General features: G+C 40.6%; 1 protein-coding gene across 3 annotated transcripts in view; it reads right to left on the bottom strand.

Annotated features, from left to right (window-relative positions):
• Positions 1–616: 616 nt before the first annotated feature.
• The window catches only part of OPCML (opioid binding protein/cell adhesion molecule like), a gene marked incomplete at both ends in the record, with an annotated part of 1,083,292 nt that continues 1,060,636 nt past the window's right edge, over positions 617–23,272 (bottom strand). For 2 of the 3 annotated variants that reach the window (XM_080929744.1, XM_080929743.1), the window contains 4 exons: positions 617–717; positions 18,023–18,174; positions 18,665–18,785; positions 19,378–19,512. In XM_080929744.1, coding sequence (XP_080785870.1) covers positions 617–717; positions 18,023–18,174; positions 18,665–18,785; positions 19,378–19,512 — 509 coding nt within the window. Of the gene's footprint in view, positions 718–17,106; positions 17,134–18,022; positions 18,175–18,664; positions 18,786–19,377; positions 19,513–23,272 lie in introns of all 3 variants that reach the window. The other variant, XM_080929745.1, reaches the window with a different exon arrangement.

Raw genomic sequence — 23,272 nt, 5'->3', positions numbered from 1 at the left:
TTTAAGAATTTAGTAAGACAGCTTTTTAGAAAGGAAGGTGTGGAGCCTAAAGGGATATAAGCATGGAGATAAAGAGTTGCACTTTTTAACTGTTATTGAAAGCTTAAAGGACATAGGAAATAGAACATGTAGATGAAACTCTTAGTGTGTACTGCCTTGTTTGCCAAGTTGTACCTTCAGGGTGCTTGTCATGGGACATTGTTTTATACCATTTTTACAGTGTGTGCTTTTGTGTGTGTGTGTGTGTGTGTGTGTGTGTGTGTGTGTGTGTGTGTGAGTGAGTGTGATTGGTGGTAAGAAGAGAAGTAGAGAAAAGGAAGGCCAAGGTAGCAGGAATAGATTCCATTTTGGGGCACACCAATGAATGATTAGCCTACCCTTGGTAGAACCCTGCCCATCCCAACCCCCAGCCCCATTCATTCAAATGAAAAAAAAAATCAAATAAAATTGAAAAATCCCAGAAATCAAACGAAAAAAAAAAAAAAAAAAAAAAACAAAAAAACTAAATAGTCAAGAACAAACAAAAAGAAGCCCAAACTGGTTTGCCCTCCGCAGTGTAGATTAAAGTCTGTGGTATGGAGAAGCAGGCGATGCTCAGAGGACCTATGGTTTCTTATCAAAACTTGATGAAGAAGTGGGCAAAGAAGGTCCCTGAGAGCCAGAGACAAGCCAGTGCTCTGGAGGCCGAGTTTACACCATCAATGACTGCTCCAGGCCCTGTGTAGGGGGAAAAAAGAGACAGATTCATTAGCATGTATCCTACAGGGCCCCAAGTTCACCCCTGACAAGCAAATGCAAGTCATGCTTCTCTGAGGCAGTAATCTCCAGTCCCACCCCTACCCACCGATCCTTCTACAGAGCCTGTACAGAGCTAGACAATGCCCAGTAGGAATATGGAACACAAAGGGGGGGAGTTTATGGGTTGCTTTGACTACTACCACCTCCTTTGAAAATTTGAAAATCCAAAATAGGACAGAATGAGTTGATGACAGCCACTTAAGTACATAAGCCCAAGATCAGGGCAACAGATAGGGCTCTATAGTAAGCTAAGGCATGTTGACCCCTTCAGTGCCTGTAAAAATCCCCTTCCCATGGAAATGGGCTCTAGTATAGACAGAGGTAATCAGAAACTAGACAGGCATTAGCAAAAAGGAGAGGGTCCCCAGGGTGAGAAGCAAACGTGCGGGAAAGGGAAATAGAGATTTTGTAATAGAAGTCTAGACCGTGACTTCAAACGTTGTATATGCAGTCTTGGTATGGGGAGGCCTTTCTCAAAGCTGCTCAACAAATGGTAACCTAAGACTATGGGTGGGTATATCTCAGCCATCAGCACTGGCTTTAATATATCCACCAACAAAACTCTGCATCCCCAGAACAAACTATCACTCTTTGGGTGGCTTCGATTTAAGGAATTCTCCCCTGTTTTTTCTTCTCTTTTCTTTTTCTTTCTTTTTTTTTTTTTTTTTTTTTGTTTTTCTTTCCTCTCTCCTTCCTCTGGCTCCACAGAATCACACACAGGGAAATAAAACCCCATTGTCATGAATCAGGCTCTTCCACTATGCTTCAGAAAGACAACCAGCTGTGCTTCTTGCCACTTTCCTAAGTTCAAGGACACCTGGGAAGGTTTTGAACCCTGTCTAGTGGCCTCTTCCATGAGCATCATTTGCAAACACTTGGAGTTGTAAGAAAGACCCTCATCAGCAGCTCACTAGTAAATGTACCCCAGGTGATACAACATTGTGCACCATCAAAGGAGAGAAAGCTACAGAAATGCTTCCATAGGATCAGAGACAAAAGAGAAAGATAAGCAGACAGACAGCACAGCTCTCAGCACACCTCTTCCAACAACAACTCAAGGGAACTCTTCATTGACTCTTTGGGAAGCAAAATGACCTGTCAGGAAAGCTTTTTAAAAAGCCAAGGATCTTCTTGGACCAGAACCAAGTCATTGACTTGTCTATCAATCTATGTGATAGCCTTGCCTAGGGAGGAGTAGCTTCAGATCTGTTCTTAGGGATGGCCAAGACTAATCTAGCAGTGTGTCAGCAGCTCTTCCTTTCTCAAGAATTTCAAAACAGGACAATTTCCCCTTGACTTGCAATGTATGCAATATTCTTATAGGCTAAAATATGATACTTATTTGATGATATCTTGAAATTTGGCTTGTTCTGTTCTGTATGTTTACTATGGAATATTCACGCACATAAGCAGGTGTCAGAATATCATAGGACTATAGAACCCATGGAGACCAAAAAATATTTATGAAAATTAGCCTGATCCTGGGGTGTCTAGCAGTGTCAACACATGTCCTTACTTATAGTATCTGCCTATAGAATGTAATATGTTTGAAAATGTTCACATTGAAGATCAATGTAATTCTCATATTGCTTCGTGGATGAAACAGGAATGGACAGTCTTTTAGTACAGTCGGAGCTGACCTCAAACCTGTAATTCTCCTACCTAAGCTAAGTGAATGAGTGAAACAATGCAGATTCATAAGCCTTGGATGTTTGCTTACATGTCTCCTAAACTGGTCTCTATAATACACAGCTGTACCTCAGCATCTTCATGATCCTCTTTCAGAAGCCACTACATACACACTACAATCTGCAAATGCTCAAGGACCTTAGATAAAATGCAAAGCGCTTTCACCGAACCGGCATGCATACTCCTATGTTCTTTAGATCAGTACTAGATTATTTTTGACATGTAATTCAATGTAAATCGCTGTCATATTGCTTACAGACAGTGAAGAAGGAACCTGTATTTATTCACTATAGATAATATTCTCTCCCTTCCTTATTTTCTCCATTGTCATCACATTCCTCCTCTGCCCCTTCCTTTTCCTGCTCCACTTACTTCCTCTTCTTCCTCATTTGGGTTTTCTCATCTCTGGCATTTGGACTTTGCATATGCTAGACAACTACTCTACTACTAAGCTGAATTTTGGTATGAACACACAATTTTCAATGTGCATTCAGTTGAATCTATAAATGTATAACTTTTGGGCACTGAAGGGTAGTCACATACATATATACTTTTGTTTAAAAGTATACAATATGCATATATAATCAAACTTATATATTATATATGACTAGTTATATATGTTCATACATGTAAACATTTATGTATACTTGTGCTTATCTTATTTACTATGTAGATTTTAATTTTAGAAACAACTGAAGCCCATGTTCCACTATCAAGAAAGAGGTGGTTAGTGAGGTAGATGTTTTTGGGGGATGTTTGTCATGAAGAGGTGGAGGATCTAATTGAAGCAAACCATAAAAAAGGAAGATCTGGGACTGAAGGAAGTGGAACCCTAAAGAGGGATATGTGTTTCCTGTGGTATGGGTGAGATGCTTGGGACTCACTGGATAGAAGGTTAAAGGCACATTTTGTTTTGTTTTTGTCCCCTTTTGAGTATCCCAGAGTGTAATGGCTTAGTAAATCCACTGTTTTCTTGTTGTGCTGAAGATAAAAAAAATGGTGTGTTCATATCATGTTCTTTGTGGGCCAAGCATAAGATAAAATATTAAATGTATTTAAATTCTTTTACCATCAAAACAAACCCTAAAATATGTTGTTAGTCCCAATTCATAAACTACAGAACTAAAGAAAAGAACAGTTATACATCTTGCCTAAGATCATACAGTCTGTACACCTGGAGTTGAAATAGACTGAGTCACTGTCTACAAAGTTTATGCCTTGGTTCTGTCAGCACTTCTTACTCTCTGATCAAAAAGACTTCATGTGTCCAGATATCTCAGCACTATAGGATGATGGGCTAGGAATTAGATTATACGCCTCAGAGCTCACTAGCAGTCTGCCTCTTTTTCTGAGCTTTAGGTCTCCCACCTGCAAAAAGAGAAGAGGCAATGTGTGATGGGATATAAAGTTCCATTGCTTGCTTTTTTTTTTTTTTTTTTTTTTTTTTTTTTTTTTTTGAGTCTATGGATACTGTGCCCTGGTGCTAGGAGAAACAGTTGATATGTAGCCAGATAACCTTCAGTAGGGACTACAATCATTGCTGTGTGGCTTTTGATATCATTACTTGACTGTCCCCTTCTAAGACAGCAAGAAGCTTAGAAACATGCCTAGACCACTTTCCTCCATTTTTTGGCCCCTATTTTAATGCAGCTCCAGGGAGCTGCTTCTCTATTTAACAAGCAAGGCAAGCACCTGCTTGGTGTATCAGGTGATATCATAATTTACAACCAAAGCACCTTGGTTAATCAATCAATAAAAAGTGGGTATTGCAGTCCAATAATTAATCTAATCCACCATGATACAGATTAAAAACAACATTCTTTTTCTCATACAAATCCTGGAAACATCTGCGATTTGGCTGCTGGTCCAAATAGGAAGAATGGTGCCCTACAGGATGGCTCTGAGGCTTTGTGCAAAGCAGGCAGGCAGTGGCTCACATCCATGTACCTCTATGTTGGAGGGCTGCAGGCCAAAAAACATCTGCAATGAGCTGCGTCTTAAATTGTGTCCTTACAGTAAGTAACACTGCTTAACTAAGAAAAATAAAAAAAGAAAGGCTCTGAACTCAGTGGCTCCCTCTGGGCTCCTATAGGTCACAGTCAGTTTGCTGATTTAAGTAACTGTTTCTCTGTGCCAGAGTATGGAAAGGAACAGATTGGTATTGTTTAATCAACATGAGATATATACACCTGGGATGTGTTTGGGCACACCTTAATGCCTTAAGATGGAATTGGCTTTTGCATATATATATATATATATATATATATATATATATATATATATATATATATATATACACACACACACACACACACACACACCCACATAGCTCAGTGAATCTATTGAGTGAATCTATGCTTCAGGGAGCTGGATAAATTCCCTCACTCTGATGTCGGTGATGGCTGCTGAATGGTTGTCTCGAGAGTCCTAAACCTTCACTTAAATTGTGGCTTCTTCGGTTGCCAGTTGCATAGTCTTCTCCAGATACAGGACAACTAACACCAGTTTTTACTTTAACAAATACGATAAACATTCAAAGTGATTTCAAGATTGTGTTTTTTTGTTAAAATTATTATTAGTGAAAATAGCCTGGGAAGGGGTTTTCATCTAGAACCAAGACTCTTCAGATTTGGAAGAGGAAGAAGAAGAAGAAGAAGAAGAAGAAGAAGAAGAAGAAGAAGAAGAAGAAGAAGAAGAAGAAGAAGAAGAAGAAGAAGAAGAATGTGATGACAAGGATGGGGAGGGGAGGAGGAGGAGGAGGATGAGGAAGAAAAAAGAAAGAAGAAAGAAGAAGACAAAGTTTAAGTGCTGTGCTCTGCTCTAGCAACATGGCACTGAGGTGTGCCTGTAGAAAGGATGATGGTTTGAAGAAAAGGTAGGACTGCATAATAGACAAAGAAGCAGGTCCATAGAACCATTGATAGTGAGACTCTCAAGTAGCATAGTGATTGGGCAAAGATGTTTGGAGCATTCTGCCTTCTTATCCTTCTATCTTGCTTGTGAGTTCTAAATTTTCTTTGAGCTAAAACTGTTGATAACTCACAAGAGAAAGTCCTCCACATAAGTTTGGAGTCTGAGCAATTTCAGTTTACCACCTGATGCTGCCTTGCTATTGATGTAGCCTCAGATAAGGTACTTTGTGCTTTTCTTGTTGCAAATTGACATAATAGCATGGAGAACAAGGAACCCAGTGTTGAGGCAGTGCCTGAGACACAGTAGTCATGCTATTGAGGCAACTGCTTCTGTGGATGGATGTTTTCATCCCCAGCCTCTCTACTTCTTTGCTGGAATGAATGCTAGATTATTTAGATCTTTCACAAGTATGTTGAACTTTGAGTAAAATTTTGGTATGGATGATGGAGAAGTTTAAGGGTCAGAGTGACTTGGGCTCATAGAGGCTATTGCACATGAAGGATTCAGAGGATGCTTACTACTAAGTGTCAGGGGAGAGGACCCACACCTAACCTTTACACCCAAGTCCATAAAAGGATATTGATCACATGTAGGTCATGGTACATACCCAATGTCTGATATGCCATGCTTTTTCTGTAAGTCTCTACTTTCAAAGAACCTATATTCTAATGGCTTCTTTCTCTGTGTCTAAATTATTTTTCGTCTGCCGCTAGAGATTAAACCAAGGGCTTCTTACACATCAGCTGATTCCTCTGACACTGATATATTCCCCAAATGCAACTTTTTTCTTTTTGCTTTAAATTACTGTTAAGACAGGAGATCACTGAGTTGTCTAGTGTGCTGGATAGTTTTATGTCAACTTGACTCACACTGGAGTCATCTGAAAGGAGACAGCCTCAGTTAAGAACATATCTCCATAAGATTGGGTTGTAGGCCAGCCTCTAAGGCATTTTCTTAATTAGTGATTGATTGGGGAGAGTCCAGCCTTTTGTGGCACCCCTGGCTTGGTAGTCCTGGGTTCTATAAGAAGGGAAACTGAGCAAACTATGTGAAGCAAGCCAGTAAGCAGCACTCATCTGTGCCCTCTGCACCAACCTCTGCCTCCAGGTTACTGTGCTGTTTGAGTTCTTGTTCTGATGTCCTTTAATGATGAACAGTGTATGAAAATGCAAGTCAAAAAAGGCCTTTCTTCTCCAAGTTGATCATGTTATTCATCATGGCCCTAGAAACCCTAAGACATCTGAGTTGACGCTGCACTCTCTGTAGCCCAGGCATTCCTGAAACTCTTGCTTGGGATTTTCCTATCTCAGAACTGGGATTACAGATGTACATTAATACATCTGTTTTCTCCTTCTTTTTTTCATCCTCCTCCTCCTCCTGCTTTCTTCAATTTCTTTAAACTCTCACAGATTCTGGGGAGAAGTCCACTTGGTATAAATAACCCTAATTCTCTTGTAGGCCAGGAATAGCCAGCTTGCTAGATAGTAGTATATGAAGGCAGTCTGAAAGAGAACTAAACTTGTTTTCTGCCTCTGCTCCTGAGCAGCAGAAAGACTTTGATGAAAACAGCTAAGTTCTCCAAAAGGGGAGTTTTTAATGTATAAAACAGAGAATGGGACATTTCTCTATGTTGTATCATCTTGGGGATTAGCTGAGATTGCTTTTAGTTGCTAAGTACACCTAAAGGAGGGGTACAGGCGAGATGATGAGGACTTAGGTGGTAATGTGTGGGGACCCTGCTTTAAATAAAGAAATCCTGTGTAAAATACCAGCTTCTCAAAGACTGTCAATTATAACTGAAAGCCACACTGGCAAGTAAGTGACTGTCCCTATTGGAGCATCCAAGGGAGGCTGGTGTCCACAGGTGAAAGCTTTCTAATGAAGAGCAGCCTTGATAAAGACCTGCTTGAAGAAGCCCAGTTCTTCCCATGGACCAGTGCTGCCTTTAAGGAATCATTTCTGTTTACAGTTAACAATGACTCAGTTCAATGAGAATCGCTGCCACAAATACCAAGCTTCATTAACTATCCTTTTTGGGGATAAACTGACAGAAAGAACATGTTATTATGCCCTTTCCCATTATTCCATCCCCTCCTCCTTTACCCCTTGAATGCTAAAAGTTAATTGCTTTTTCATGGCAGAAGTTGAGAATCTTTGAAAAATCAAAGCTGAAATGAGAAGACAAAAAGCACAAAACAAGCTATGAATGACATTACACCTAGGGGACAGATGTGTAGACAAACAGAAGTTAGTTTTTAGCATAAATTAAGAAAATAAATGACTGAGGCTGTAGCATGCTTGCCTAGCATGTAGACGGCTTAGGGTTTGACCCATATAGAGCAATCACATACACACCTGTATACTTACTTACAGAAAAAGGAACTAGAGAGACAGTGACAAAGAGACCGATTATAGAAATACAAAATGATAGGAAAGTCCACTGGCATAAACTATATGGCCAGATGAGTTAGGATGTATCCAGACTCGAAGCTCAGCAAAGGTTGATACATAATGCATAAACAAACAAACAAACAAACAACCACAAAAATAAACAAACCAAAACCTCCAAACCAAGCAAAACAATGGAAAAAGTACAAAAAAAAAAAAAAAAAAAAAAAAAAAAAAAAAAAAAAAACAAAACAAGGTCTCCTGTGAAGAGTTTGTTGAATAAAAATGAATAAATATTGGACTATCAAGAATTAAATTTGATTGATGGTTTCTATTGGAATTAAGCCATGTTGACCAATTAGAAAGAGGCCACAGTCCCGGCCACCTATAAACTAGATATGTAGTGGAGCACTTAAGGCTTTTCACGTATGTCCAGACCACCAGCCCATAATAAAGTATCTAGATTCACTAACCGGAGCCCCCTGACCAGATAGAATCTGTCTTTCAAAAAGTTTCAAAGATTAAATGTAAGGTACATTATGTATGACAGAGGTATAGTTATATGCTTTTGTCTTTCATTTTTCTTTGCAAATTATAATGGAAATATGACATCTTTCATCAGAAATGGTTGAATAAGTAGCTGCAATTCTATTAAAATGGAAGGTGGGAGGGTTATCACATTAAAAAAATACACACAAAGAAACAAACCCCACAGGCAACTTAAACTTGTTGCTAACACGGGAGATCAAGGCAATAGCTGAAATCTAAGGAGCTACAGTTTTGTTCTGAAATAAGGATGGGTTTATGAGTGCGATTATGAACCGCACGACCTTCCTAATGAGGAACCAAAAGGATAATGATGTTCGTGGTGATTAAAAGAGGAGCAGAGAAATCTAATTAGAGGATGTGTGTGCTGCACTTGTTGGGGAAACATAAACCTATTTTCAGCAGTGCTGACTGATGAAGGCACATTCCTCTTCAAAGAACTTTCCCTCCATTGTCTTTAATTACAGTGGGAAAATGTGGCACAGCGTGCTTTACAAGAAAGATTAAACCAGGTTTTGCACAAACGAGGACAGGCAGATAAAGAGGCAAACCCAGCAGCCATCTTTGTTTTGTTCTCTTTCCACACCCTATTCTGTGCTCGCCACAAAAGACAACAGCTTAGCAAGTTGCTATCTGAAGTTAATTCAAATCTGTAAGCACATTACAGACCTGAGAGAAGGAAGACTTCAGCCTAAGCTGTGTGCCTATGCTGACATCAGCACACCCCGGGTACTCAGTGTTACATTCGAAATGCTTAGGCTAATAGCCAGATGTCAATGATTCACAGAAAGGAGGTGGGGGTGTGCAAGCCAGTGACAAGGAATCTCATCAGGAATGAAATGTGAAATGTCTGCATTTTTCCCTCCTAATATGTTGACATTTTGCAGGTTGGGAAAAATATAAATGATTACGCTGCTGTCATCAGCCAAAAGCAATGGTATTTCTCTCTGACTCACTCTCTCCCACCTGGATTTAAACTGTGGATTTGTAAAATAAAAAAAAAAATCATATACGTTATCAGGAGGAAATGGGCAGATATGTGCAGTTTTTGATGTGTTTGCAAGGATGTCTTCCTACAGACTGAATTGGAACGTTTGATGCAGTCTTCTGCAGAAGGAGCCTGGGGTAGGAGGGGGTACATTTTAAATTAAAATATGGCCATATGGATTGCAGGAATTCAAGGGAAAGTCAGAGAAGTAGTGGTGTGGCTTCCCCAGAGGAGAAGTAAGTGTCCTTTTGAGTATCTAGCTGTCCTTTGGTTGGCAAAGGGTTTTAAATGAATCGAGGGTATAACTGATGCCCCCAATTGACTGCAAGATTTATTTACTAATTCAACAAACATTTGCAGGGCAACAAGCATTGCAAGACACAGTGCTACATCCTCTAAAGTGCAGAAACAAATACAAACAGAATGCAAGCCTAAGGGCATGCCACTACAGAAGCCTAAAGATGAGGGATTGGCTCTTCATCCAGGCGAGGCTCTGAAATGCTCTGTAAATAGGCTGCCATGGAATCCACACTTGGAAGATTAGTGTGACTTTATCAGGCAGAAAAGAGGGCAAATGCTTGTACATGTGACCCTCCGACATGTGGGAAGTGATAGAAGATATATGGATTAGAAAGAACCATGGGATTATGTCTGCTGTTGCTACTTGCATGGTAGAATGCCTACCTGGGGGACTTCTGTCATACCATTTACATTGTCTGAGCTCAAGGCTCTTCTAAGAAATGGAAATAATAAGAACTTCCTGGCAATGGATTGTTAGGTTCTTAAGGCCTTGTATGGCTGACGCTGAGAACTTCTTCATTCCTCGAGTGTAAAGACGTACATTTTATTATGATGTCCTCTGTATGTTTATATACTGTCCGAAGTTCTATCCCTCCTCATTCCTCATCTTTGGTATCGATTTTGGCACTATGGGCACACAGTGGGCGCTAATAAGACATTTGTTGACTAGATAAATGAATAGACAGATACATTGAGAGAAGCACCCTTGGTTATAGGCTTAGCTGATGGGAACTGGAGGATGCACAGCCTTGTGAGTCCCTGGGGGAATGGGGAAAGGGAGGATCATCAAGGTTGTGAAGCAGGCTGATCTCTGAATATACACAGCCTCAGTCCCATGCTTTTCTAGTAGGAAGGAATTTTCAGCTACTAAAATGACAAAGTCTCTTTGGGGTTTGTGACAAGCCAGTTGGGAGGGGCTACTGAAATGAAAGAAACCAGTGAGAAGATAAGCACCCTGGTCAGACACATGCTGTAGTGTATATACAGAGCAAGTGGGTGAGGGGAGGACTGTGAAGTCCATTGTCCAAGCTTAACAGGAGTACAAGTAAAAATTAGGGTGAGGGTTAAGAGGGTACAACTAGAAAGTGATACGAATGCTGAATTGGAGTGGGGGACCCAATTAAAGAATCAAGATTAGCTCTTTCTCCTAGGGATGCAGGAAATAAGTGGGGTATAGCTTAGCTTTCAGGAGCTTTAAAAGTACAGACTCATAAGTAGGACTCACTCCGTGCCTGCCGCTTTTCCATGGTCATAAGAGTCCCTAAATAACTTGCTTACAAGTCATACTCCCAGGACCATTCATCAAGACTTTGATTAAGTGGTTCCAGATTAAGGCTCACACATTTGCATTTTTAAGACTCCCCAAGTAATGCAGGTTTGGAAACACAGCTCCTATGATGCTTGAAGACTCAGATGACCTTTCCAGCCCTGACTATTTTTCCCTCTTGAGACTGACTTATATGGCTTATGTAGAGGAACCAGGAGCAGACAAGGTGGATAGTTAAGAAGGATGTTCTCTCGTGGAGATCTCAGGGCTCAGAAAAAGATCTTTGGAAGGCAGAGCATGGCGGCATGGAGGGTGGGGGATCTACAATAAGAAGAATTTGGATGTTATGAAACAGGTCTCATCTTGAGAAACTGAGGTAAATGGGGCTTTCGGAAGTAAAGGGTACCAATCCTGATATAAGGAGGTCATAGAAGCAAATGCTAGAGAGAATCCTTGGTCCTCTGTGCTTCATAATGTCCCCTGAACCCACTTTATTAGAGAGTGGTTGTTCATGACACTTTGATAACAAAGGGGAAAGAGAAGACACAAGTTGTCTTGTATAGGACACAGCGAGAAGGCAGGGTCATTGAATCAGGTCTGTGTGGGACATGGTGTGGGGGCAGGGGCATTGTGTGGTACAGGGTAAAGGGGCAGGATAATAGTGTAGGGCACAGTGAAAAGACAGGGCAATAGTGTGGGGCATGATATGAAGGCAGGGACATTGAATTGGGGTTATGTAAAGCCCAGTGTGAAGGCAGGCAGTGGTATTGTGCAGGACACTAAGGGCCTTGCCCACGAATGCTGCTGAGTTGCTTGGACAGGAAACAGGAGCTAGTTATGGCTAGAGTCAATTGAAGAAACTTGAGTTCAGAAACTCAGTCTGTTATGCAGATTTATCCCAGCTATTAAGGAAGAATTTAAGAGAAGCTAGAGATTTGGTTCCTGGGTCTCTAGAAGCTTCTAGTGGAATACAGGCATAATGATTCTGGGGGTACTGATGTGTCACATGAGGAAAATCCCAGAGCCCAGCTGTTGCTTTGACTGGAGTGTGTGATGACTAGATTCCAGTGACTTGTCCCTATGTTTGATATTTAACTTTTAATATTTGAGTTCCTACAATTACATGGGTGATCTATGAGAATCCAGTTTTCTCTCTGCACCTTCTTTTGACTTTGTGTGCATTTGCTATTCCTCTCTTCTGCAAGTTTCAATAATGTTTATGTTCATGTCTCATCAAGCACATCACACTGCAGTACTTGGTGGAATGAGGCACCAAGTCTTCCTCCTTCACACTCTAATGATAGAGAGACAGTGTCTCTTGCTCATGGCCAAGAAAAAGCAGAGTAGGTTGACATGCTGCTAGAAAGTAAGAGATTTCCATAAGAGACAAAGTTGTGGCCAACAAGTTGTTCCAGGTCACAGCTTGCTACTCATAGGTCTGATAAGACTTCAAGAGGCCTAGGCTGCCTCTTGAGTAGATGAGTAGACGGCATCTATTCAATAAAACTACAAAAAAAAAAAAAAATGCATGGAGAAGCCCACTTTTCTACCACTTAGGAGCACTGCCACCATCTCTAAGTTTCTGGATAATATTCCATATTGGTAAAAACCATCTATAGTGGTTGGAACAAAAATGGCCTCATAGGCTCATAGGCAGTGCACAATTAGGAAGTATAGCCTTGTTGGAGTAGGTATGGCCTTATGAGGGAAAATGTATCATCTGGGGTAGGCTTTGAGGTTTAAAGTACTCAAGCCAGGCCTAGTATCACTCTTTCATCCCACTGTTTGCCAATCTGGATGTAGAACTCTCAGGTACCTCTCCAGCATTTGTCTGCTTGAATGCCTTTGCTTCTTGCCCTGATGAAAACTGACTAAACCACTGAATTGTAAGCCAGCTCCAATTAAATGACTTCTTTATAAGAGTTGATATGGTCATGTCACTTCAATAGAAACCCTAACTAAAATACCATCCTTTGGAAAGACTCTTTATTCCCATTATTTCTCAGATTCAGAACAGTGATGTAGAACTGAAAACAAGTAAGACATCAATGTCTTTCTGCCCTTGGACTTTGCTAAGCTCTCAGGAGCTGACCACACCATGTTAGGTCTCTCACACCAGATCTCAATTCTTCTTGTTGGCCTGGCTAGTTTCTTCTCTGAATCCTGCTCCTTTATCAGCTGTAAGGATGCCTAGACAAAAACAGGGTTTGTGATGTAATGTGCTATTTGGTTGGCCTCTACCTTAAGTTTTGTCTCTGAAGCTCTGTGACAGGGAAGTGATTGGTGGGATGAGAAAGAAGTGTTACACACTGTCCCTAATCACCGACTAGGATACTTACTCACTACCCATGTACTGTTCACGTTTTTCTAGTTGTTTTCTTATTGTAGCCCCTCCCTCACTCATTGTTTCTATAAACTTGAATGCTTTTGTTATATTTTTAAATTTTTAAAACTTTCTTCTACCTCATTTTTTCTGCTTATTGCTTTTTCATGCAGAAACATTAACTGGGTGTGAAGATAATCATGAAATCTTGGGACGACAGAAACTGTCAAATACCAGATACAGACTAGACATAGCTTATGAGGGGTGAAACAAATGCATAGTTAGGCTTTGCACATGTGTCTGGAAAGTATTAATATACAGGTTATGGGTGTGAAAATTGTCTTTCAAATGAATTGGTTTTGGGGCAGATGGATAGAGAAGGCAGAATCTGGTATGGGAGATGACTCAAGTAGACAACTTGTTGATATGTGATTTCATACAAATTGGCCTCAAGCATCCTCTATGGGCTGATATAAAGTAGAACTTGAGAACCAAGGTCCTGGCACTAAAATGTTTGGCTCAAGTCACAGTTCAGCTGCTAAAAAGCCAATGTGATTGGAGTTATCTGACTTAGCTTCAATTTTCACACATTTAAAATCAGATCAGCACAAAACTGGCACATACATTATAGGCTTAGTAACTGAATCATAAAAAGACCCAGTGTAGTGGTCCTGTATATCCCAGTCATTTGTGGCTATAATTAGGGCCATTGAGGACAGGAAAGGCATTGTGGTCAATAGAAAAGGCAGATCAAAAGACACTTTCTCTTTTCTTTGTGGCTAAATCTATGGCCACCAATTCTAACATCAGAGCCTTTATAAAGACCACAGAGGACATCTTACCCAAAAGACTATCATGAGTAAAAATTCCAAGCTCAATAAAAGAACTTTCCTAAGCAACCATCCAAGAAACAACACAGGCTGAACACTAAGACCTATGGAGACACACCCCTAACTCAGCTAGTCACATCCCAGTTTCTGATAGCTAAACTTTTGGTATCTTGAGTACAACCTTTTCATCTTATCATCATCTATAAAATTTTCTTAATTAGCTATTATGTGTGGGCCTCCAGGTCAGATCACAGATACATAGCTAGACATAGTTTCTATATCCATAGATCTTATAGGATTTAAGGGGGAAAAGACTTTATCAAACACTCAACTTAAATGTGGGTGCCTCAGTCCTTCTTAGAAGGGAGAACAAAACACTCTCAGGAGGAGATACAAGGTCAAACAGAGGAGTAGGGATTGAAAAAAGAGATCATTCAGAGACTGCTTCATCTGGGGATCCACCCCACATGCAGCCGCAAAACCCAAGCACTAGTGCTGATGCTAAGAAGTGCTTACTGGCAGGAATCAGATATAGATGCCCCCCTCAGAGGCTCTGTCAGAGTCATACAGATACAGTTGAGGATACTTGAAGCTAACCATTGGACTGAAAATGGGTAGCCCCAATGAAAGAGCTAGAGAAAGGACTGAAGGAGCTAAAAAGATTTTCAACCATATTGGAAGAACAACATTATCAACAAACCAAACCCTCCAGAACTCCCATGGACTAAAACACCAACCATTGAGCACACATGGAGAGACCCATGGCTCCTGTTGCACATGTAACAGAGGATAGCATTGTCTGGCATCAATGGGAGAAGAGACCTTTCTTTGGTCCAGTGAAAGTGAGTTTTCCCAGTGTAGGGGAATGCCAAGGCACTAAGGTGTAGAGGATGATTGGGAGAGGGAGCACCTTTATGGAAGCAAGTAGAGGGGGTTGAGAGATAACATTTGAAATGTAAATACAGAGAATAGCCAATAAAATAATTTAAAAAGTAAAGTTTCACATTTTGAATGTAAAGGCTACAGAAGCAGAGACTCTAGTTGTTGTATCACAACTGTGTGATCATCCCGCAGAACAGTCCTTGCACCTGCTTTAGGCAGCTATGTATTGCAGACATGTTGAATGAACACTAGCCTTTAAACACTGTGTAAATTCAATGGGCAAATCAAGATATAACACGTGAGGTTGGGTGTGTTTGTGCTGATCTGTATAGAATCTAGGGAAGCCTCCTTTCAAGAATGGATGCTGGAGGTAGACTCCAATTAAGTAAAGCAAGACTTAAGTAAAGGTGGCTCACAGGTTTCAAGAGTTCTAGAGTTAAAGTCTCAAAGAAGAGACTTGGAAGGAAATAAAAGCAGATGTTCTGCTGGTCAATAATTCTGGCAGGTCCATGAAAAGAAAGAGGTCAATTAATTGTCACTGTTGGAAGACTGGAAAGAATCAGAGAATCCGAATATATAAGAAAGGCTCAGTAGTTTCAGCTTTTTGAGGAACTTTGCCCTGCTGGTATTTCATGACCATTCCAATGTCCACTTAGTAATTTGAGTCTTTGGATGTTCTCAAAATCATGCATTTACACCCATTGATATGTTCCCTTATTTAATCCTCTTATCAGCATTTTGAGGCAAACATGAAAACCCCAACAGCCTAGTTGAGGAAAAGAAAGATCAAGGAAGGACTTTGACTGACATGTGGATGGATTTAGATGTGAATCTATGTCTACACTATGAACTGAATTTTGTCCTTCAAGATTTTTTATGTTGTCTAACCATCAACATGACTATACCTGAATATGGAATATTTAGGAATGTACTTAGGTTAAATCAGGTTAAAGAGGTGGATCCCCTAGCTAACATCACTCCTGTTCTTCTAAGAGACACATGAGTCAGCTAGCTGGCCTTTTTTCCTCCTCTCTTCTTTATGCTTTATCTCTCTATTTTTAAAATTTCAATTGGAGCTCAGAAGAAAGGCTTTGTGAGGACTCAAGTGCTATTTCTGAATGACATAACTCGTGAAAAGGGACAAGAACTCAAGTACTCAAGTCATCTGGTTAGCATTTCTAGGCCCTTCTAGTGGCCATATTCTCTCAACTTCTATAACATTCTTAACCAAAGGAATGAATAAGAGTCATAGTCTGAACAACACTATATTTTCACTCTTTTGAATTTAGTGGTGTCATGACTAAGGCACAAGCATTTATGACCGTGAAGATTTGGCAGAATATGTCTTTGATAGCCATGAATCTATGTCTGTATAAATTGACAGTAGAAAATACAAATGTTACTGTTTTCCATAAAAGTGAAATCTATATATCTTAGACAAGCAGAGTGGCGAGGCTCTGACCATTGGATGCAGGACTAAGTACCCAGCATAGTGTTGTCCAAATGTTTAAGTGTGTAAATGAAGGTATATCTTTGATTATTTCGATTATTCCCTGAGTGCATGATAACATGCCTGAGTCTGGGCTTCATCTAACACTTATCCTTTCCTTGTGTATATTTTGGCATTACCCATACTCCTTGGTGCTCTTATTAATCTATAAAATGGAGATAACAACTTGACCCAATGAGCTCTGAGATGATGCCATAAAATCAGAAATATTTAGTAAATAACATATTACCATCGTGACAAATAACCCTAAGAAATTCCATTTAAAAATAAAAATTTTAGGACTAAGTCAGCATCCTTCTTAGTCTTGGTAAAAGGAAACCAAACAAAACATTCAAAGGAGGGGAACTTGTCTCTAAAAATTCATGTAATAATTTACTTGGTTTCTAGGCTGGGTCTCCTCCTTGTAAGCAATGACCCACGATATGTTTATTATGGGGTGGCAGAGTGAATTCTCTTTCTCTAAGATTCCTAATCAAATACCCTAAGTGTGTGTAAAAGCCATTATGTTCTACATGATTATTATCTAAATGGTCAAGCCACACCCCTTTGAAATCTACTATAGAGAACCTATTAGGGAAGGCAGCAGGCAAGCCTGTCTTTGAAGTAGGCTTAAAAATACAAGAGCATAGGCATTCAGGCAGGCAGGGGAAGGAAAGAACATGCTGTACCCACCTGCCACTGCTGATGGGGGGCTTATTTCTAAGACACACACAGCACAATGCACACACAATGCAGAGAGAAAACAAAAGACATAGATCACACATTTCAGATGGTTGGTGGACAAAGTTCAGTACATGTCAAGCTTGTTACATCTGAGGTACACATGGTAAAATGAGTCTTTCTTCATCCTGTTCATCGGATGCTTCCCTCTCATCGTACCTCAGCAAATACAGACATATACACATGTATGAAATAGTACCATAAGCTGGGGATAACCTATGAAAAGAAATGTTGCATGGGAGGACAGACAAAGCAATATGGGAAGATGGAGCAATGAATGAGAAGGGTTTCCATAGTAGCCATTCATGATTTCCCAGGTTTCTCCATCCATGGAGAGAAACAGACCTGGCTTTTTACAGGGAATAGAAGGGTCTCCTGATGAGGACTCAGCCTTCTATTCCCCATTTATCCCCGTATGAGAACATGGCCTGGTGGTCTACATGAGAATCAGGATGACAAGACATGCTGGGCTGAAAACTAGAGCTGTGATCCCAGGAAGTATGGATTCTTATTACACTTGTTTCTCCTCTATTCCCACACATTTCTGTCTTCTCATTTGTCTTCAGACGGCAATACGGTTGAACCATCCCATGGTTCTCTGTCCCATACAGAAATCACAATCACAGTTGATTCAGAATTTGGTTTGCCCTTTTTGAAATAAGGCAAACCTGATCAAAATAAATTACCTTGGAAACATGACTGCATGGCATGCCAGGGGAATGGCAGAGAGAAATATATTTTAGCTAAGGATGGTAGGCTGAACAATATGGATGGAAACAGGCCAAGCAGATTCTGCCTGCCACCCTCCCAAGCTCCTGGTCCTCCCTTACTTGGCAAAGCCCTCCAGATCCAGGCTTTCTGCACTCACCATACAGAGTGATGCTGGCATTGGTGTTCCCAAGCTTGTTTGTGGCCACACAGGTATAGTTCCCATAATCCTTCTCTGAGACATTGAAGAAAGTCAGAGTAGATATACGGCCTTTGTTCTCAATCCTCACCCCATCCAGGCCAGTGGCTAACCTGCAGTAAGAGAAAGCACTATTGGTCTGGACCCACCAGCCAAGGGAAGCGGCAGGGACTACAAGGATGCAGATAGGTCTGAGAATTACTACAATGAGGTCCTGCTCAAATGCACTTTCTTCTGACTAGCCCAGCCCATCAACACAAGCCATAAGTGCCATATCCGCTATCAGGAGGTAAAATAAATAAATAACTAAATACTGCCATACTCAAAGGACAACTCCCTAGAGGTTGCCATGTCTATAACCAATCCAAGGTTCTAAAACAAGGTCAATCCATTTTGTTGAGTTCCCAGCTACCTCCATTTTCTTCTTCTCACTTCTGATTCTAAAAGGAGACCTAAGTAACTAAGTTTTAGTTATAACTCATTAAGGAGGTAATAACATGTCTTTATATTGCTCATTTTGCCTCTGGAGTTTGTTACCCTCCTTCTGGTGAATGCATGGTTAATCAGCTCTGCATCAGAGTTGCCCTAGTTACTTCAGGGTACCTGGTATCTTCCTTGAACCACTGGAATTCAGCCATGGGGACAGCAGAGGCTTCACAGCTCAAGATTCCCTTCTGACCAACTGAAACGCCAGTGTTCTTGGCTTTTGAGATATAGGGGGGGTCTGCAGAAACAAAAGCAAGCAAGTCAGGAGAGAGAGAGAGAGAGAGAGAGAGAGAGAGAGAGAGAGAGAGAGAGAGAGAGAGAGAGACAGAGACAGACAAAGAGAGACAGAGAGAGACAAAGAGAGACAGAGAGAAACAGAAGGAGAGGAGAGGAGAGAAGAAGAGAGGAGAGGAGAGAAGAGAAGAGAAGAGAAGAGAAGAGAAGAGAAGAGAAAAGAGAAGAGAAGAAAAAAGTGATTCCAGAAAATAAGACACATATCTATTTACTTGTGACACCCCTCCTCTTTAAAACAACCATTTATTTTAGGAAAATGTTACATTTAAATGGGGGAGATACCACATTTGCCTCTCAGGCCTTCACATCCATTCTAACTAAGTTAGTCACAGTCCCTACATGCTGAGAGCTCTGAGAGTAGCAGTAAGACTCCAGCTGTAAATGATAACCCAGGCTACAAGCAGAACAACAAAAGTGCACTTCCTGTTGGCAGTACTTCGGTGTGGGAACTTGAGGACAGGGTGGTCACTTCTAGCAGGTTGGTTGAATCCTTGCCTCCTTCCCCCCTGGAATTTGCTGTCAGCCAATGGACTCACAGTTTACGGTGATTTTTACTTTCCGAACATCAGGTGCAGCGACATCATTCAAGGCGCTGCATTCATAGTCCCCAGACTGGTCCCGTTTGATGTCTGAGATTTCCAGGTATTCGTCTTCACTCACAAAGCCTTGGCCTTCAGGGAAGAGAGAGGTGGGCAGAAAACAACACAGAATTGTTAGCTTAGAAACCGAACCATTACCTAATCCGAGAGTGTAAGCTGAAGAGGCATGGTCATAGAATAGGGCTGAACACCCAACAAAGAGATAAGGTGGTACAAACTAAGACATTCTTTGATGGAGTCTTGGTTAAGCGAACTTCCAGGTAAATTGCTTTTACTGAGGGCATTTGATAATAATGGACCATCAATATTTTTCTTCAATGATTACTATGAGTTAATTAAGAAAATGCATTATAAATACCCCAGTACATTCATAAAGGTTGACAGTTTTAACAAATCTGTCATGATAAATAGTATAATAAAACACTGCAAGTAACTATGTTTTTAGAAACACTATTTTATATATAGAAACGCCTTTGTATATAAAATACAAGCTAACTAACTTCTGGTAGTATAAATTGGCTTAATATATTTTATATTTTAATACAAATAAATTCAAAGTTGCTAGTTCACTTTCAACCTGAGACAGATAATAAATAACCAGCTCGATTGAGCCATTCCACAATGTATATATACTGCTGTACATGATAAATAAATACAATTTTAGTTGTCACATTAAAATTTAAAAATTTAAGCTCTAGTGGAGCAGACTCAGAAATTGATGAATGAGTTATTTTGTGTAGATGTAGGCAATACTTGAAAACTTGTCAAAATAGACATAAGTCCATAGAGCAATGCACCTATGAACCTATAGAAACTGGAACACCTCAAATATTTCACACCTGGTTTTGTGGGTTGTTCAGAAGCACTCAATCTTATACACTCACAAAGTTAGCACTTTTTTATTCAGAACACTTGAAGATTGAAACAAATTGCTTCACTTTCATTTCCTATTGCACTGTTAATGCAGTCTGGACTTTTACCTCATCCTATCCCTTGGTTCATTGCAAAGGGGGAAAAACCTCTTTCTTTTGTGTTCTGTAGAAATACCCGGTTCCTCTGAAAACTCAAACACTATGACAGCCATGAGGACAAATCCTCGTCCTTTTTCACAGAACTGAGGCCAGGTCTTCTGTGCTTCTGAGACTTGATTTGAAAGTTTAACAGAGATGAATCGTATTTCCCCTGTTGAAACTCAGTTGCCTGACTCATGGCAGAGTTTTAAAGAATAAAACAAAAAATGAAATCAAACATACCCAAATGAACCTTCTGTGTCTACTTTCACTTGTTGGTATTTTGGCAGCAAATAAATATGGCAGATAGGAAGCTTGGCTATCTTTGGTAGGACTCCATTCTTCTCTCAAGGAATGTAATACTGAATACTTGCTACCATATAATTAACAGTATTTTAAGAAAACAGATGAGCTCTCTACAATGGTCCTGGAAGGAGCCTCAAGCAGGACCAATGTTTTCTTCTGTGCATAAAGTAAGAAAGGCTCAGCTCAGGTTAGCTACTGGGCAGATACTAAGGAAAAGCTCTGGTCAGGCTCCAGAGTTTGTGAGGATTACTGACCTGCAGAATGAAGCATGGCTTCACAGGAAGGTGCGTACCTCCCTGTAGGCAAGGTAGACTAGGAGGAATACCTAAAAGCTCTCTGAAATAGACGGTTTATTTTCACTATCTACAATGCTGTCTTCATGGGATATATAGAGAGAGAGAAAGAGAAGGTGCAATTCATATAAAATGGGGTTGTTATGATAATACTACCTCATTAAGTGAGAAAACAGATTTTAAGTTTGTACTAAAGAAGAAGTGCTTCTTAGAATTTAATTTGCATATAAATTCCTTGGGGACTTAAAAAAATCATAGGCTCTCAGTCATTTGGAGTGGTCTGCAAGATTCTGAACTTCTTACAAGTTCCCAAGTGTCAGTGTAATGATGCTCTGAGACCACCTTGCAAACGATGGCCTGAGATGGCCTCCCAGCAATGGAAGTAACTGCTAGTCTCCAGTGCTGATGCAGCCCCAGATAATCACACATTCATGACTGACTATGTCTAAGCTGTAGTTTGGATCTTAAATGTTGCCTAAAAGCTCAAATGTGAGAAACCTAGTCAAAAAATCCTAATGCCATTGGGAGGTAGCATTTTTAAGATGTGGGAACTAATGGGATATTTTAGAAGGATAAGGTGGGAACTTTGAGGAAATAGGAGACCATGGTTCCCTGCTGCCAATCCCTTCCTCTCCTGGTTCTGAAATGGATGGTACAAAACAAGGGGTTTTGTCCAGATTATGTTTTCACTAGGTTGTGCAGCCATGTCACAGGATCAGAGTGAAACAACCAATCATGAACCTTCAGCCCTTGAGGCTCAGAGAACCCTTTTCTCATTAAGTGATGGTCATCTTAAGTATCTGTCATAGAGATGTGAAACAGCCCTTTCCAGCAATGACTGTAAACTTCGGACTCTGTGCTTCGAGAAAAAAAAAAAAAGGCAGGATGCAGAGTTTGGGGGAAGCACAAGATGAGACAGAGAGAAGATTGACAGATGCTAAGATGAGGATAGCCAGGGAGACAGAGCTAGGACCTGCAAGACTTCTGTGATCTACAGGACAGTGAAGAAACATTGGAAGGGATTTCTTCTAATAAGGGCTACCTGACTGTAATATTTTCTCTGACAAATGACTTTAAACAGTAGTCTAGAATAGTCCTCCAAATTTTCTTTATGTGTGATGCTTCATCTCAATCAAGGACCCTGAAGTATTATGAATCTGCCCTACTCCTTTGGTTACCCCATGTTTCTAAAGATGGAGGTTATTGCTTTGGAAGGATAGGGGTATTTCAAAGGTGGTAATACAATTCATTGTACTAGCTAGATTGAAATTAAGTAGCTACGAATTTGGTCCTTAATATAGGGTGTGAGAGGACATCTCTCCTGACCACAATATGCGCTTGTGCTTGAGTGGCCAAGCCTCATGGTTCTATGGCCACAGGTGCAAGTTCTCATATAATAAGATCACAGAGCAAAGAGAGTCCAGCTCTCTCACTCAGGCTCACCTCTGTCTTCAGAATGAAGATGTAGACAGGAACTGAGTGAGGAGGATGCTTGGACAGCTTACTGTCCCTACAATCACCAGCCCTCATTTAAATGCAGCCTATCATGACCCGGGAGTTAGTTATGGTGGACACTTTGTGTTTGTTTATGGTGGAAGGGGGGGCAGACAATATAGGGAACAAGAATATCTTCATGAGTCCCAAATTTCAAGCAGATTGTAGTTTGCTCCATCTTTAGCTTGATACTTCAGTTCCTTGCTATTTCCAGATCTCTCACAGAAGGTAGAGGAGAACAGGAAGCTATCTCACAGCTGGGAGTAATGTAAGTAGTAGGGGATGAATAGATCAGACAGCAAGTTGGAGGAGACACCCAGAGGCCCTCTGACCTGCTTCTGCTCCCTTCTATCCCGAGCTCCAGCTTGCTATTTGTCTTCCTTTCTGTTTCTCCAGGAGACTCCTTAGGGCACAGTTGGAAGAAATAGAGGTCAAAGACTTCAGCCTTCCATGTTTGGAAGATTATTGTTCTAGGCAGAATGTTATCTTTTCTTTTTGAAAACCCCTGGGGACAGTTTTAGAAGGTGTCCTTTCCTCTCTCTCTGTCTTGACTATTCAGATCGTCAAAGCCACCATCATTTTTCTTGAGGCAAGTCCAGCCCAGCTCATCTATGGAAACGATTAAGTCACCTCAGGTGATCCCCATGCCTGCCATCCTTCCAGACTTGCTATTTGCTGTGGCAGGTCTATCTACAGAAATGCTCTGTGAAGTTAAACACTAACACCTGT

The sequence above is a fragment of the Micromys minutus genome, assembly GCF_963924665.1.
Source record: "Micromys minutus genome assembly, chromosome: 16".
Classification (NCBI taxonomy): Eukaryota; Metazoa; Chordata; class Mammalia; order Rodentia; family Muridae; genus Micromys; species Micromys minutus.
Note: the sequence above shows the minus strand (reverse complement) of the source record. Positions and strands in the feature narration are given on the sequence as shown.